This window comes from Chaetomium globosum, genomic scaffold, assembly GCF_000143365.1.
Source record: "Chaetomium globosum CBS 148.51 scaffold_3 genomic scaffold, whole genome shotgun sequence".
Classification (NCBI taxonomy): domain Eukaryota; kingdom Fungi; phylum Ascomycota; class Sordariomycetes; order Sordariales; family Chaetomiaceae; genus Chaetomium; species Chaetomium globosum.
This window is the reverse complement of record NT_165978.1, coordinates 2,112,720-2,126,831: the sequence shown is the minus strand read 5'-3', so window position 1 is coordinate 2,126,831 and position 14,112 is coordinate 2,112,720. Positions and strand designations below refer to the sequence as shown.

General features: G+C 56.2%; 5 protein-coding genes across 5 annotated transcripts; 4 read left to right on the top strand and 1 right to left on the bottom strand.

Annotated features, from left to right (window-relative positions):
• Nucleotides 1–1,300: 1,300 nt before the first annotated feature.
• Nucleotides 1,301–2,384, top strand: CHGG_05980 (uncharacterized protein; the record flags this gene model as incomplete). Its single annotated transcript, XM_001222074.1, has 3 exons — nt 1,301–1,436; nt 1,934–2,083; nt 2,197–2,384. 3 exons carry the CDS (start codon nt 1,301–1,303, stop codon nt 2,382–2,384), a joined length of 474 nt encoding a protein of 157 aa, XP_001222075.1.
• A 2,345-nt stretch (nt 2,385–4,729) lies between these two features.
• On the bottom strand, nt 4,730–5,245 carry CHGG_05979 (uncharacterized protein; the record flags this gene model as incomplete). The annotated part of the gene is made up of 2 exons (XM_001222073.1): nt 4,730–5,017; nt 5,126–5,245. The coding sequence occupies 2 exons, from the start codon at nt 5,243–5,245 to the stop codon at nt 4,730–4,732; spliced, it is 408 nt and encodes a 135-aa protein (XP_001222074.1).
• Nucleotides 5,246–7,701: 2,456 nt separating this feature from the next.
• CHGG_05978 (uncharacterized protein) lies at nt 7,702–8,610 on the top strand (the record flags this gene model as incomplete). Its single annotated transcript, XM_001222072.1, has 2 exons — nt 7,702–8,039; nt 8,124–8,610. 2 exons carry the CDS (start codon nt 7,702–7,704, stop codon nt 8,608–8,610), a joined length of 825 nt encoding a protein of 274 aa, XP_001222073.1.
• A 534-nt stretch (nt 8,611–9,144) lies between these two features.
• Nucleotides 9,145–11,047, top strand: CHGG_05977 (uncharacterized protein; the record flags this gene model as incomplete). Its single annotated transcript, XM_001222071.1, has 3 exons — nt 9,145–9,370; nt 9,455–10,697; nt 10,762–11,047. The coding sequence occupies 3 exons, from the start codon at nt 9,145–9,147 to the stop codon at nt 11,045–11,047; spliced, it is 1,755 nt and encodes a 584-aa protein (XP_001222072.1).
• Nucleotides 11,048–11,504: 457 nt separating this feature from the next.
• CHGG_05976 (uncharacterized protein) lies at nt 11,505–14,100 on the top strand (the record flags this gene model as incomplete). The annotated part of the gene is made up of 2 exons (XM_001222070.1): nt 11,505–13,250; nt 13,354–14,100. 2 exons carry the CDS (start codon nt 11,505–11,507, stop codon nt 14,098–14,100), a joined length of 2,493 nt encoding a protein of 830 aa, XP_001222071.1.
• Between the last annotated feature and the right edge of the window lie 12 nt (nt 14,101–14,112).

Genomic DNA, 14,112 nt, shown 5'->3' with positions numbered 1-14,112 from the left:
CCACCTGACGAGGTATCATCGAAATGGGACGACATAACCCTGCAGCGGACCTGCACAGTGGCTCGAGAGTGGTGTGAAATGAGTTGCTGGTATGTAGGTTGTCCCATACCGCACTCTCTTGATGCCCCAATGGCCACGATCAGATTCGAATGAACAGGTACCATTTCTATCTTTCAGCCAGTCCCAGTTAACTCCATCACCCATTGGGGGTATCTGTTCGCTCGGTTAGTTCTTTTACCTTTTTTCTCTTTCCGCTTTACGCCCCGTTCTCGGCTCGCTATGATTCGGGCAACGGGTTGATCGCCAATTCAGCATGACCTGGATGATCTCCCCTCATCTTCAACGGCAGCGCCCAGAAACAAGCTGCTGGCCTGTCAAGCCCTGGAACCGTTCTCTGGTGGCATTCTGCTCCTGCATGACCCCGGGTCGCACGAGATGCCCGATGACACAGCCGATTTGCACCCGCAGGGCACCACGGTCTAGGCCGTCTCCAGTCGATTGGCCTCTTTCAACGCCGTTTCTCCAAGCCACTGCTAGCCGTTGGCCCCAAGACGGCTGATGTTCTCCAAACAGCTGCAGGCGACGAAGGACCCCTCCATCGTTGCCCAAGCAGCCCATTTACCCTCTATCTTCACATTTCCCCATGCCAGCCCTCCATATGCTGACTCGCATCGAATTTAAAGTCCACGAAAGTGAACCTCATTTTCCGGGGATCAATGACCGATCATGTCCTAGTGGTTGCGGCCCTCGAAGGCGATAGACAACGCGAGCCTGCGAGCCTAGAACCTCCTCGGACGCACAACGGGCACCGGCGGACAGTTCATCCCTGCCGTCCCCTCACGCGCTCACTCGTCCACAATCCCCTACTATGTACCGGGATGCCGAACTCCATATCGAACCTCGACCGGACACCCACCCAGCAGCTTTCGGGGACATGTAAACCAGGTTAGTCTAACCAACGCCTGGGAGCTACCGTCGGTTACGAAGTATACGGAACCAAATAATCAGAGCTCTGGGCACGCCCACCAAGACCACGCCAAGTGAGGAGGGGGGACATCGGAGGCCATCGCCCTCCACAGCACTTCATGTGTATTCCCGGGCTCACAAGCTGCATGCCCCGGGTAGGATTACATGCGCACTACTGCAAGTCCGTAGCCCTCGGGGTACAGGTGGTGCTGCACGGTGAGCTCCTCAGTTTCGACTAGCTTGAGGCTACTCTTCGTCTCATTACCCCCCGGAGTTTGCCACCCGTGAGACGCGGGGACGAGATTCGCCTCGGGCCACACCACCGCACCCAGACATGACGAGGTATTCCAACGGCTTCGTCCAGGTTCTCGATTTCGTCAAAGTTCTCGGCCCAGCGCTACCACAAACCACCATGCCGCAATGCACAACGGTCCCATGCTCCGCCTGCCCCGGTACACCGGTTCACAAGGGTGCGGGCCATTTCCAACCGTCCAAGCAGCTTCTCTATTCCCAGTTAATCCCACCGACCTGTAGCTCAGTAACCATGGGAAGGAGCCAAATACCTTTGTCAAAAAGAGTGTCATAACTAAACGTAACAACTCCAAGCCTGGTTCATTGCATGTTTCACGACAACATAAGTGAGACTTGCCACACACATATCATTCCTACAACGCGGTTTACCGGAAATAAGGGTTACAGCATCAACATCAACAAACGATTTCACCCCACGATATAGAGCAATGAGGCGTAATTCCAAGTCATCTTGACTCAATACTGACAAGGGTATGTACACTATCCGAGTGGCAAACGATCACCTCTCTCTAGATTACTTCGTACCTCCGTATTTTGACGCCTCGCTTGTGAAGAATGCAACTTCACTAGCACAAGCATATAACTTCAAGGTCGCCACATCTTAACCAACTTTAGCGTGTCACGCGACTGGTTGAGCTCTCTGATGAAATACTAGCTGAAGGCAGCTCCGCCCTTGTCTGCAGACCGACGGCCTCTAGAGTGTCTCTTCCCTCTTCTGCTGGGGTAGACATTGTCCGGGTTGCGAGGCGGCTCTTCGAAACGGTTGTTAACTCCAATTCGTATGCTGCGGCCCTCTTCGACTCAAGTGAGACGTTGTCCACATCCTCTAGTTCATTAACAAGACTCACAATATTGCGAGGTCTCTGATGTTCCACACCTTTCTTGCATTTATCCAAGCCTTCCTTATTCTCGACTTAGGCGACTCCAAAACCACGCCGCCAATGGAGTCGGCGGGGTTCGTTGAAATGGGTCAAGCAGAAAAAGAAGCGCTCATCCATGCAGTGCCACTCGACCATGGCGGAGGGCTCGATGACGGTGATGGGGATCATGCCTTCTTCGTCCCTGTGCATACGCCCGCCAGCTCAGCTCGAGGCATTGACAAATAGAAAAGGACTTACGCAATGCCCGGGTGTGAGTGGGTGGACCATGCTGGGCGATAAGTTTGTTCCCGATAGGCTAGCAGTTTCAAAGCGACTCCTCGATCAAACGGCTGATCATCCTCTCTCGTGCTCCTATATGAGCTGGTCGGCACGTTGCTGTAATATTCACTCAAGTGCACTGTGTAGTTATGATGGGGCAGAGTGGGAAACCTGGACAGAGGAGGTCCTATGGTCCTTCAATAGGTGACACAAGAGAGGGCGTGAAGCCTCACAGATGACGTTTGTTGTGGAAATTCCCACACACAGGCAAGGGCAACACTTTAAGGTGAGGGGATACCCACACACACAAGGCGGTCTGCTTCCCCAAACTTACCCCGACTTTTGTCTTCCTTCAGTCGCTCTCCGGTTGCAATCCACTCTGTCAATGTATTTGATGACCGGTGAATAACTCGGCCAAAAAGCTCCGGTGCAACACCCAGATTGTCGTTGTAACCTGTGCTTGACGCCCGGCTAGACCTCGCTCCGAAAAGCCTTTCTTGCAGAGACTCGTGACCTTTCCAAAGATCGTTGCCCGATCGCCAACGGCGTCATTCCGATTCACTTTACTACAAGAGCCCCGAGTTACCACCTCTAGAGTACGTCATCGGTAGCCAGGCAGAACAAGGCGGCCGTTGGTAGCAAACAAGCACGTTATGCCCCCTTTTCTCGTCCTCTTCCCGCCCCTGTCCACTTGACGTCAAAACCTCGCTCAGCATTCACGGCAATCAAGCCTCCAGCCTGTTGAGCCAGACGCCCGAGTTCGTAGACGCTATCTACTTCCAAGCTCATTGACGGCGTGGGCTGTAACTGTCGGAGAATTGTGGCCAACAGAATGAAGTCAATGTTGACCGCAATTATTCGTCAGGGTTGCCTTGACGAAGAGTTGCGTAGTCTCAAACTCGCCATCAAGGGGGGCCAAAGTCAGAATCGTCGCTCCCATTTCTCGATGAGCCAACACCCCTGAGAGGTGTCATACACCAAGAAGAGACACTGTTAACAATGTTTTCTTAACGAAAGCGTGTTCATTTTGTTGTATATGTTGGCTAAAATAACTCAAGGTTTGCCTTTAAGCCTTCTCATACAAAATCCATCGCATAAATCATGGGAACTCCGGGCGAGTAAAACCCGCAGGAGAGGAAATCAGACGGTCTGATTAGAGAGACGGATGGGTGGTAGTCAACTTAAGAGCCGAGGCCCACTCCGCGACCCGATCTGGCCTGCCCCGGACTTGCAACGGCGGAGAGCGGCCGAAAGTGGAGTCCCGGGCCGGGGGGCAACGCTGATGTCGACGACGAGTTCACGGTTTCGGGTCCCCCGCGAGGAACAATGAGCATGACGACGGCACACGAGAGACGGACGGCAACGACGCAGACGCGAATGTGGCACAGACTACGACGAACGAGAAGAAGAAGAAGCGTAAGCGCCCCCACAGGGCAGAATTGAAAGGAGGAGCAGAACAGGTACCTGGAGTGAGAGGTATGGGGGGCCCTAGACGAGGATTGTATGTGGAGTAACAGTGTACGGATAAGAGTAAACATATATGAACGACGATGGAGGATGGCGAGGCTGATTGGAATTGTAAATACTTGAACATGTACGACTAACACATGACATCTGTCGGTGTGACATTTGTCGACGGGACGTCGACGAAAAAGAACGCTCTGGAGATCAGGGGTGGCACGATTTGCAGGCCGCATCCCATCACCCAGGCCTAGCTTACTTGGGGTTTCGCAATCCGGGCATTGTGTAGACAGCGTGGTAGATAGGCACCCACCCCTTGCAAAAAAAAGCCAAACTCCAAGTGTACCGAGATGGCGACGAAAGCCCAAAATCTATTCGTAGTTTTTTTTTTTTTTTTTTTTTTTTTTTTTCTCGTCGGCTTCTTCTTTCCTTGGTTTCTTCTTCTCGGTCTCTTTTACCACTGTTTATTTTCTTGGTTTCCTTTACTTCTTTTCTTTCCTTGCCTTTTTGCGTCCTTTCGAGTTCGGCTTTTTTTTTTGTCAGAAAGTGGTAGGCTTGTTCGGATGGCGCGCGAGAACTTGGCGTGATAGAACCGGGGCCACGTGGGACGGATATAAGAGGATTCTGCCCATGGAAGGTTGCTCTCTGGTAGATATGAGGGCAAAAGTCCCATCCGCTGGACAACAGCGAAGACCAGAAGGCGTCGTCAGGTTGTGTAAACTACATATACGACCAATAGGCCTCACCCACTCACTCCAAAAACCCAACAAAGCAGATCCTGCACCCCCACCCCACCCAAACCGAATCCCCCCCAACCTCAACCAGCCCCGGACACCGCATCCGCGGCGACGCTACCCGGCAGCCCCCCCTTCCCCCACCCCAACCACCACCACCGGCTTGCCCTCGTCCTCGTCACCATCATCGGCAGCAGCACCCTTGACGGGTTCGTCCTCGTACCGCGTGGCTCCCACGGGGGTGTTCAGGAGCCAGCGCAGCAGCAGGAGGGCGTCGGGCGGTGGTTCCTTGCCCCGCAGGTCGAGCTGGCGGGACTGCCGGATGTTGGTCTTGTTGGTTTTGGCGTCGAGGTGGGCTTTGGTGAGGCGCGCGTGGGTTTCCCATTGGAAGGTGTAGATGAGGGCCTGGGTAGAGGGGGGGTTAGTGAGGATGGTGGCTGTGGAAGGCGTGTTTGTTGTTGGGTGGGGGAAGGGCAGAAGAGAGAGGTTGTGCGTTGTGAAAAGGCGGCTTACCGGCTTGGTGTGATGATCGGTGAAGCGCCCCGGGCGAATTTGCTCTCGCAGCAAAGTAACAGCGGCGTCGAGCTCGCTCCAGAGCATTTTGCCTTCCGGCGCCACGTTTGGGTCGAGCATTATGATTCCCATATGGGGCTTGTCGGCCGCGGTAGGAACCCGGTAGTAGTTGGGTAGGTACATAGTATCGCTGTAATCACCGCCGATTGGGGGGGTAGGGAAGTCCATGTCTTCTTGGTCTGCATCCGTATAGTTGTTGCTTGTCTGCCGTATTAGTACATGGCGATCCTGGGGATGGTAATGGTGAGAAAACAGCGTACATGGGATGCATTTCACCGTCGTAGTCGTATTGTAAGCTAGCCAATATGCTATCAAACCAATGCGCCCTCATCGTTGCGTATATGTAGCCCGCGTTTTCCACCCATTCGGGATTAAGGTGCTTCTAGTCGTTGAGAGTCTCGCGCCACACTTCTCGGGCCTGGTCGGCCTCTTCCTCCAGGCCGCTGTCCTCATCGTAGCGGGGGGAGAAAAACAGCGGCTCAAAGTCGCATGGGCATTGGTTGTCGACATCGAGGTTCGTCCATCCCACAACACCAAGCGCCTCAAGGTCGGCGTCATCCAAATGGAGGGACATCGTTCATGGATATACTCGGTCAAGGCGCACAGCATGTCATATATATTGTGTGCGCTCGAGACAACGTCGGCAATCTTGCTCCATGCTAAAAATTGAGAGAGGCCTGGTGAATTGTCCACTTTACTGTTGGGGGTCTTTAGGGGGTTTGTTTTGTTGTTGTGTCACTCGACCACCATTCACGTTGTTGTCGCAGCATTGAGTTAGTTAGCCCGAAAGTTGTGATTCTAACCAAATCTGGTTCAGAAATCCGGGAGAGAAATCCGGGGAATGCCGGCACACGCCGCCCTGATTTTGAGATTTTAGGATTTCAGGGCAGTGTAGCTCAATATTTGGGGGGAGGGGGTTGCTCTCATGATTCATGGCCCGCATCGACGATGCGCCTCGTGTGAGTAAGCACGACCGAAACCGAGTGGCGCAAATAGGTGCCAAGTAGCCGGCAGCGGTGAGGGCAAAATACTTGATTATAGGTCACATCTAGCCATTTAGACACAATCATATAGAATTTAAAAATAAAGTTAGTCGGATATTCACGGTGTTGAGGTTTCGCTGGCTTCCTGGTTTAGTGTTGAAAGTTTAGTTGACTTGCCCCCTGAAGCGATGGAAGGAACCACCGGGAGCAGGTGGCAGGTTGCCCCAAGATTGCGCGGTCCACAAATAGTTGCATCGGCTCCATCGAGTGGCTCAGCCCCTGCATGACTTCCTCCATGTACTGGGCGGATGCTTACAGCTTCAGCTCTTTGGCGTGGAAATTCGTCTACCTTGGCTTTTTTCTACCTTTTCCTTGTCTTGTCACAATTGATCGGATACGCAAAGCTTGACGCGCAGTGCCCTGCGAAGTCACTCGGTTTTTCGACACGTCCGGGGCTCCGGACACTATCAATTCAGGTGGTCCCACAATGCCTTAGCCCTGTCACTAACAACTCCCTTCACTGCATTCGACAGTTAACCACCTTACTCATCTCTACTCAATCAATCGATAACTCAAATCTTGGGCCCTCCCCGGCGGTTGCAGCAACATCAAGGAGGATCTTCACACATGGCTCTGTCCGCAACTGTTTCATAGCTTCCCAACCGTCACTCACCTTTATGCTCGAGCCACACCCTGTCCCGCGCCAAGCCCGTCACTCCCTCATAAGCATGAATTGACACCTCGAGTCCTCGAGTCCTCTCGCTGTAACCACCCTATCCGTTTACCTTTGTCGGTCCTCAACACCACTACCGCAATCTGCGTCAAAGACATCCCGGGGCAGATCATTACCTCAGGTATGTTCGGAGTAAGTTTGTACGACGGCCGCGCGCATCCCTTTCGATCAAAGCTCTTAAAAGACAGATCGACCCCGCTTGTCTATTGCCTACCTTACCTACCTCCCAGAATCACCTCCGAGACTTGGGATACATGCTATCAAGATGGCTACTAACTTCGGACCCGTAGCCACTGCGGCTTACCCTTCACCAACCAGCTTCTCATCTCCTACGCACAGGAGGCCGTCTGTTCCATCGCTCTACGACTGGCCAGCCATGACATCCCTCTCCCCGAGCCAGCCCTCTCAGAGGGGGTTTGGTGGCGGGCCCACCGGCCATGACAAAACTCCCTTGTCGACGCTGAACCTGGATTTTCTCAAATCTGTGAACGAGAAGAGGACGACAAGGGACGGGCAGCCACAAAAGCGACGAGGTCCGAAGCCAGATAGCAAACCGGCCCTGACAAGGCGGCAAGAGCTCAATCGGCAAGCTCAGAGGTGAACATGACCCAATTAGCAAGGGGATCCAATTGCGGACTTTAGCTAACCCACGGCAGAACCCACCGAGAGCGGAAAGAGCTTTACATCAAAGCCCTCGAGGACGAGGTGCTGCGGCTGAAGGAGATCTTCAGCCATATTTCCCAAGACAAGGCGCGCCTGCGGAAGAAAACTCGGCAGCTCTAAAGCGTTGCTAGCTCAGAATGGCATTGGTGGATCACTGCCTGGTGGCAGCGTACTGGACGACTCTGGCAAGCAACCCGAGCGTCGGCTACTCGCCGAGCGCGAGCATGGGGGCTAGTTACGCGCCGGCGTCCAGCAACACGAGCGCCTTCACGCCGCCGCCTCTGTCAGCAGGCAGTGGCGGCCGGGGCGGGGGGATATCGCCAAACAGCGCGACCTACCCCCACGGCCACAGCCACCACCAACACCAACTTTCCGGGCAGGGGAGTAGTCTGGGTACTGCGACGGGCACTGGGGGCCAGCCGAACCAGCTTCCGAACATAGACTACGAGCAGGCCGGTGTCGACTTTGTGTTGACGTAAGTAGTAGAACGAATCCCCATCACCAAAGACCACGACCCCCAAAGAGACCAACCAAAACTAACCCACCCACCCCACCATAGCCTCGAGAACCCCTGCATGAACCACCTCCCCTGGATGCTCGAGCGGGCCGTCACAACCGGCATCCGCGAGCCCTGCGGCCACGCGCTCATGGCGTCCTGCCCACCAGAGCCCTTCTCCGAGCTCTCCCCCGACATCCCCTTCGGCCAGCAACCCCAAGCCCAAAACGGCAGTGGCGGCGGGCATACCCACCCCCACAACCACGCCCCCGCCGAACACCCCGGCCCCAACCCCAGCCCCGGCACTGGCGCGGTCCCGGGCCGCGGCCGGAGGCACGTGGAGGCTCAACAAGGGCGATCTAACGACGCTGCTGGACCTCAGCAAGCGGCTGAACCTGGACGGCGAGATCACCCCCGTCATGGCCTGGGGCATGGTGCTCGCGCACCCGCGCCTCGCCGAGCTGCGCCCGGAGGACTTTGCGCGCCTGGCAGAGGAGCTCGGCGGGAAGGTGCGCTGCTATGGGTTTGGCGCCGTCATGGAGGAGTTTGAGGTCCGGGATGCGTTGGAGAACGTGTTTTCGATGAGGCCGGATTTTGGGGTGGGTGGGTACTAGCCAGGTAGGGAGGTGTTGAGTTGGGTAGGGTTGGCGGTTTTGGTTTTCTTTTTTGCTCTATTTTTTTGGTTGTTTTTGGATATGTATGGATGGGCTGGTTGGTCGGCTTGTTTGTCTTGCTATTTTATTTTATTTATCGTTTATAGGATTATAAGTAGTCTTGAGCATACTCACATCAGTTCATGTCATTCCTAGAAGGGCCAGCGGTGCCACTATCCGCACTGTGCCTGCTCACACTCCCACACCTGAGCCTGGGAGGATGATGCCCCACACCACACAACCCCACCAAAGAGAATTTCGACCTCGAAAATAAAAGGAACCTGGGAAGCTTTGCCCCGTCCCGCAACACCAGACGCCGTATCAACACCCTTGTCGATCCCGCGGCAAGAGGCTTCCATTTTAAACCACCGCCCTCCCCACATCACACGTCTCGCTCCAATTTTTCACCGGCAGACAAAAAAAAACCGACCATGGCGGAATACACGGCGGGCACGTCGCCCCTCGTCGACCTGATCAATTCGCTGCCCGATTCCGACGGCACCTGGGGGCCCCCCATCACCAACGAGACCACCCTCAATGGCGTCCCCTACGCCCCCTTCTCTAAGAGCGACAAGCTCGGCCGCATGGCCGACTGGACTGACGCCAAGGATGGCAGGGACGGCCGTGGCAGACAACAATACAACAGGAATTACCGTGGTGCGTTATCGCCCTGTGTCGCAAGGAGGGGTCATGTCTTTTTTTTTTTGTGATGGTGGACTGACGATTCTGGTGTGCATGCAGACCAACAAGTCTACGGTGCAGGCTCTGCGTCCCTCTTTGCGCCTCCCGCAGCTGAGGACGAAGCCTCCTTCTCCGTTGTCTCCAATGTCCGCGACACAGGCAAGACCCGCTTCGGGCGGGGCGCCATCTTCACCCGCGGCCGGGGGCAGCGCGGCCGTGGTGGCCAGGATACCAGAGGCGGTGGTCGCCAGCAGTTCCAGCGCGGCGGGCGCGGCGGCCAACAATACGGCGGCGGCGGCTATAGCGACCGTGGCGGCGGGCGGGGTGGTGGTGCGCGCGGGCGTCGCTTTGGCTGGAAGGACTACGACAAGCCGCAGCGCAACCGCGACGCCTCGGTCAACATCAGGCCCGACTGGAAGCTCCTTGAGGAAATCGACTACAACCGCCTCAGCAAGCTTAACCTGGACACCGACGAGGGTGAGGATGTGGACAGCTACGGTTTCCTATACTACTACGACCGGTCGTACGACAAGCCGCCTGTCAAGAGCGCCGAGCGCAAGCTGGCTGTTGTGGACCGCGCCGTGTACAACGTGACGACTTCGTCGGATCCCATCATCCAGGAGCTCGCCGAGAAGGACGAGGCCACCATCTTTGCCACCGACAGCATCCTCTCGATGCTCATGTGCGCCCCGCGGTCCATGTACCCCTGGGACATCATCATCGTCCGGCAGGGCAACAAGGTGTTCCTCGACAAGCGCGACAACGCTGCGCTCGACATGGTCACCGTTAACGAGAACGCGGCCGACGCGCCGCTTGAGGCGTCCGAGGGCTCCAAGGATGTCATCAACCAGCCCGGCGCGCTTGCGGAGGAGGCCACCTACATCAACCATAACTTTGTCAACCAGGTCGTGCTCGAGAGCTCGAACCAAAAGGTCGATATGGCGAACGAGAACCCCTTCCACAGCGCCTCCGAGGAGACGGAGCCGCCCGCGTCCAAGGCCTACAAGTACCGCCGGTTCGACCTTTCTACCAGCGAGGAGACCCCCACATACTTGGTTGTCCGCACGGAGTTGGACGCCGTCCAGAAGAACCCCACCAGCGGCGAGGACCAGTTCGTCACGGTCCATGCGCTGAACGAGTTCGACAGCAAGGCCCAGGGCAGCGGAGGCGCGCTCGACTGGCGCACCAAGCTGGTGTCGCAGCGCGGTGCCGTCGTTGCCACCGAGATGAAGAACAACAGCTGCAAGCTGGCGCGCTGGACCGTGCAGAGTATCCTGGCCAAGGCCGATGTCATGAAGCTTGGGTGAGTCGATCCCTCGTCTGCAGACTAACACCCATGAAATAATAGCCTGCTAACAAGAGTTCAGCTTCGTCTCCCGTGTGACGCCCAAGGCGAACGACAAGCACGTCATCCTCGGCTGCGTGGGCTGGAAGCCCAAGGACTTCGCGAACCAGATGAACCTGCAGCTGTCCAACGGTTGGGGTATCGTGCGCACTATTGCCGACATGTGCCTGCAGCGCGAGGAGGGTAAGTACGTCCTCGTCAAGGACCCCAACAAGAACATCCTGCGCCTGTACGAGGTCCCCGCCAACGGGCTGGATGATGATGATGAGGGGCCGGAGCCCGAGGGGGTGGCCGAGGAGGAGGACTAAACTCGGGATTGTGTGGGTGTTGACGGGATCTATTTGGCTGGGTGGGAACAAAAGCGAAATAAACAGTGAGTCGGTCGATGGGTTTAGTTAGCCTGTATATCTTGACCGCCCTCAGCGGAGATTCAATCAAATGGACCCTTGAATCAATGCTACCAAATTCAAGTTCCCGTGTGTCCCATCACACTTATCATGGTGTCGTTGTCGTTGGTGCTGTCATTACCCACCGAGCCCCTTTTTTCATGTTACAGTAATTAATGTTCACGTGACAGCGCGAAGCCCAGTGGCGTCTCAACCCCCACCTTTCCCGCCGAGAACCGCGTTTTCCAATTCAACATTCCCACTTCCAAGCCCTCGAACCACTTTGTGCCTGTCGCCGCAACCCCCATCTTGACCACCACCCTCGCCTATACCCCAACCGGAGATAAGGTCGACGAAATACGCTCTAGGAGTCGAAACAATGGCACCGTTGGCGAAATCAAAACTCTCCCAAACCCGATTGAAGACTCCCCAAAAACCTGCCGCAAGAAGCACAGGCCCATTGTCATTGCCCTCTGCAACAAAAGGGGCGAAACCGAAGACGAAATCGAAGCCGAATCAGAGTATTCTGAGCTTCTTCAAGAAGGCGCCCGCGCCGGATGAAGAGTTGTTTATTGGGGGAGGCGACAATGGGGTAGTAATGGAGGAGGTGGAGGAGGAGGGGCAGGCGAAAGAGGTACAAGAGGAGGATGACGATCTATATGAGGCGAGTCCCTCTCGCGCAAATTGTGAAGGGGAAGACGCGGGTGGGGACGACGTCAGGTATAATGAGGTTATGGGGGCGGTTAAGAGGCCGCGGTTGAGTCCCGCGTTGGAACTTGGCTCTAGTTTAGTGCGCGAGAAGGGGGAAGTGTCCCGTCCGGGCTCACCAGAATACCTCAAGCAAACGGACTCAAAAACGGCCTTGAAAGCAGGCCCAATGGCCGCGCCAAAAAGGAAGGCAGGCAATCCGTTCCTGGACGAGTCTTCTGACGAAGAGGACGACGACGGAGACGACAAGGAGAACGAGCCGGTGTCATCGGCAATACCAAGGGTGAGATCGCCGCAGCGTGTGTTTGATAATTCCAATGGGGGGGGCCGAGGCACTGGACCGGCGAAGCTTACCAATGGGACGACCATTTCCAGGAAGCCGCCGCTTTTGAGGCAGCAGACGTCGGGCGCGGATCTGGGAGGTGACGATAACCAGGCCGGCGCAGCGCAAGATGGCATTACAGAAGACAACGACGATGTCGACCCATTCGAGGACGAGGATTTTACCGGCGAAGAACTTAGGGCGATGCGATACATGGAAGAACAGGCGCGGCTAGAAGCGGAAGAGGGGGGCGAAGAATACGAAAGGAACGACTTTGTTGACGACGAAACGATGACGGAGTGTTGTCCGGTCTGTAATGGCAGCCTCGCGGGCGCAACGCCAGACCAGGCGACTGCGCATGTCAATTCTTGTTTGGATGGGAACCCGACCCCTTTACCAAAACCGCCCGGTGATGTTATCGAAACTGAGGGTGCAGCTGTGGGTAAGCGGTTTGCTAAAGCTGCTGTCGCGCGGCCGGGGCAAGCGAATCCTATCAGTCTCGGAGCTGAAGCTAAGGAGAAGTCGTCAAACTCGGCATTTACGAAGTTGATGTCTGGCCACGCCGAGGATGCTGCTTGGTCGACGGCTGCCGCGGCGGAAACTGCTGCTAGGGGAATGCCCGCGTACAAGCGGACCTGCCCCTTTTACAGGATCATGCCCGGATTTTCTATCTGCGTGGATGCTTTCCGTTATGGCGCCGTGGAAGGCTGCCAAGCATATTTCCTGAGTCACTTCCACAGCGATCATTACATAGGCTTAACCGCCAACTGGACGCATGGTCCGATCTATTGCAGCAAGGTTACGGGGTCTTTGGTCAAGTCCCAGCTGAAAACGGCAGCCAAATACGTCGTTGAGTTAGAGTTTGAGAAGACAGTACCGGTCCCGGACACCAACGGAGTCATGGTCACCATGATTCCGGCGAACCACTGTCCTGGAAGCTCACTCTTTCTCTTCGAGAAGACGACTGGTGGAAGAACGCAGCGAGTCCTTCATTGCGGCGATTTCCGGGCATGCCCTGCCCATGTTGAGCACCCGAAGCTGAGGCCCGAGACAGTCGATGCCATAACCGGCCGGACGAAACAACAGAAGATAGACGTATGCTATCTCGATACCACTTACCTCAACCCTCGCTACTCATTTCCCCCGCAAAACGACGTGATAACTGCCTGTGCCGAACTCTGCTCCCTCCTCAACAAAGGCCTCCTCGCCAATGACGACCGCGAATGGTGACACCCTCCTACGCCGGCAACGCGGCGGCGCCTCTGCCAGTAACAAAGTTGTCAGCAAGTTCTTCACTACCGCCTCTTCCTCCACATCAACCAAGCCCACCCCTCCCCCGCCCAACAACGCCTTCGCGGCCCTCAACGGCCGCCACCACAACTCCAATCGCCTTCTCGTGGTTTGCGGCACCTACAGCATCGGCAAAGAACGCATCTGCGTCGCCATCGCCCAGGCCCTGCAAACCAAAATCTACGCCACGCCCGCCAAAATCCGCATGTGCAAGCAGCTCGACGACCCAGAGCTCGCCTCACTACTCACCTCCAACCCCACCGAAGCCCAAGTCCACATGCAAATGCTCATGGAGCTCCGCGCCGAGACCCTCTCCGAGTATCTCTCAGCATACAAAGCACGCGGCGAGTTCAGCCACATCATCGGCTTCCGCCCCTCCGGCTGGAAACTACCGGCCCCCCTCCACCACCACCACCCCCATAACCGCCAACCTCCCCCCAACCTCCCTCCCCACCACGCACCTCCTCCACAGCCCATCTTGGCGCCCGCGGTTCGCGGACGCGCGAACCTGGTCCCGCAGCGTGGGGGGCACCGCGGAGGCGCTGTGCTTCGGCGCGCCCTACAGGCGAGCACAGCAGTTTTCGCGAGCTGGCGCTGTTTTGTGATGGCGCTGCGCATCGAGCGCGTCGTGCCGACGGTGGGGGTGGGGGAGTGAGGGCGGGAAGCC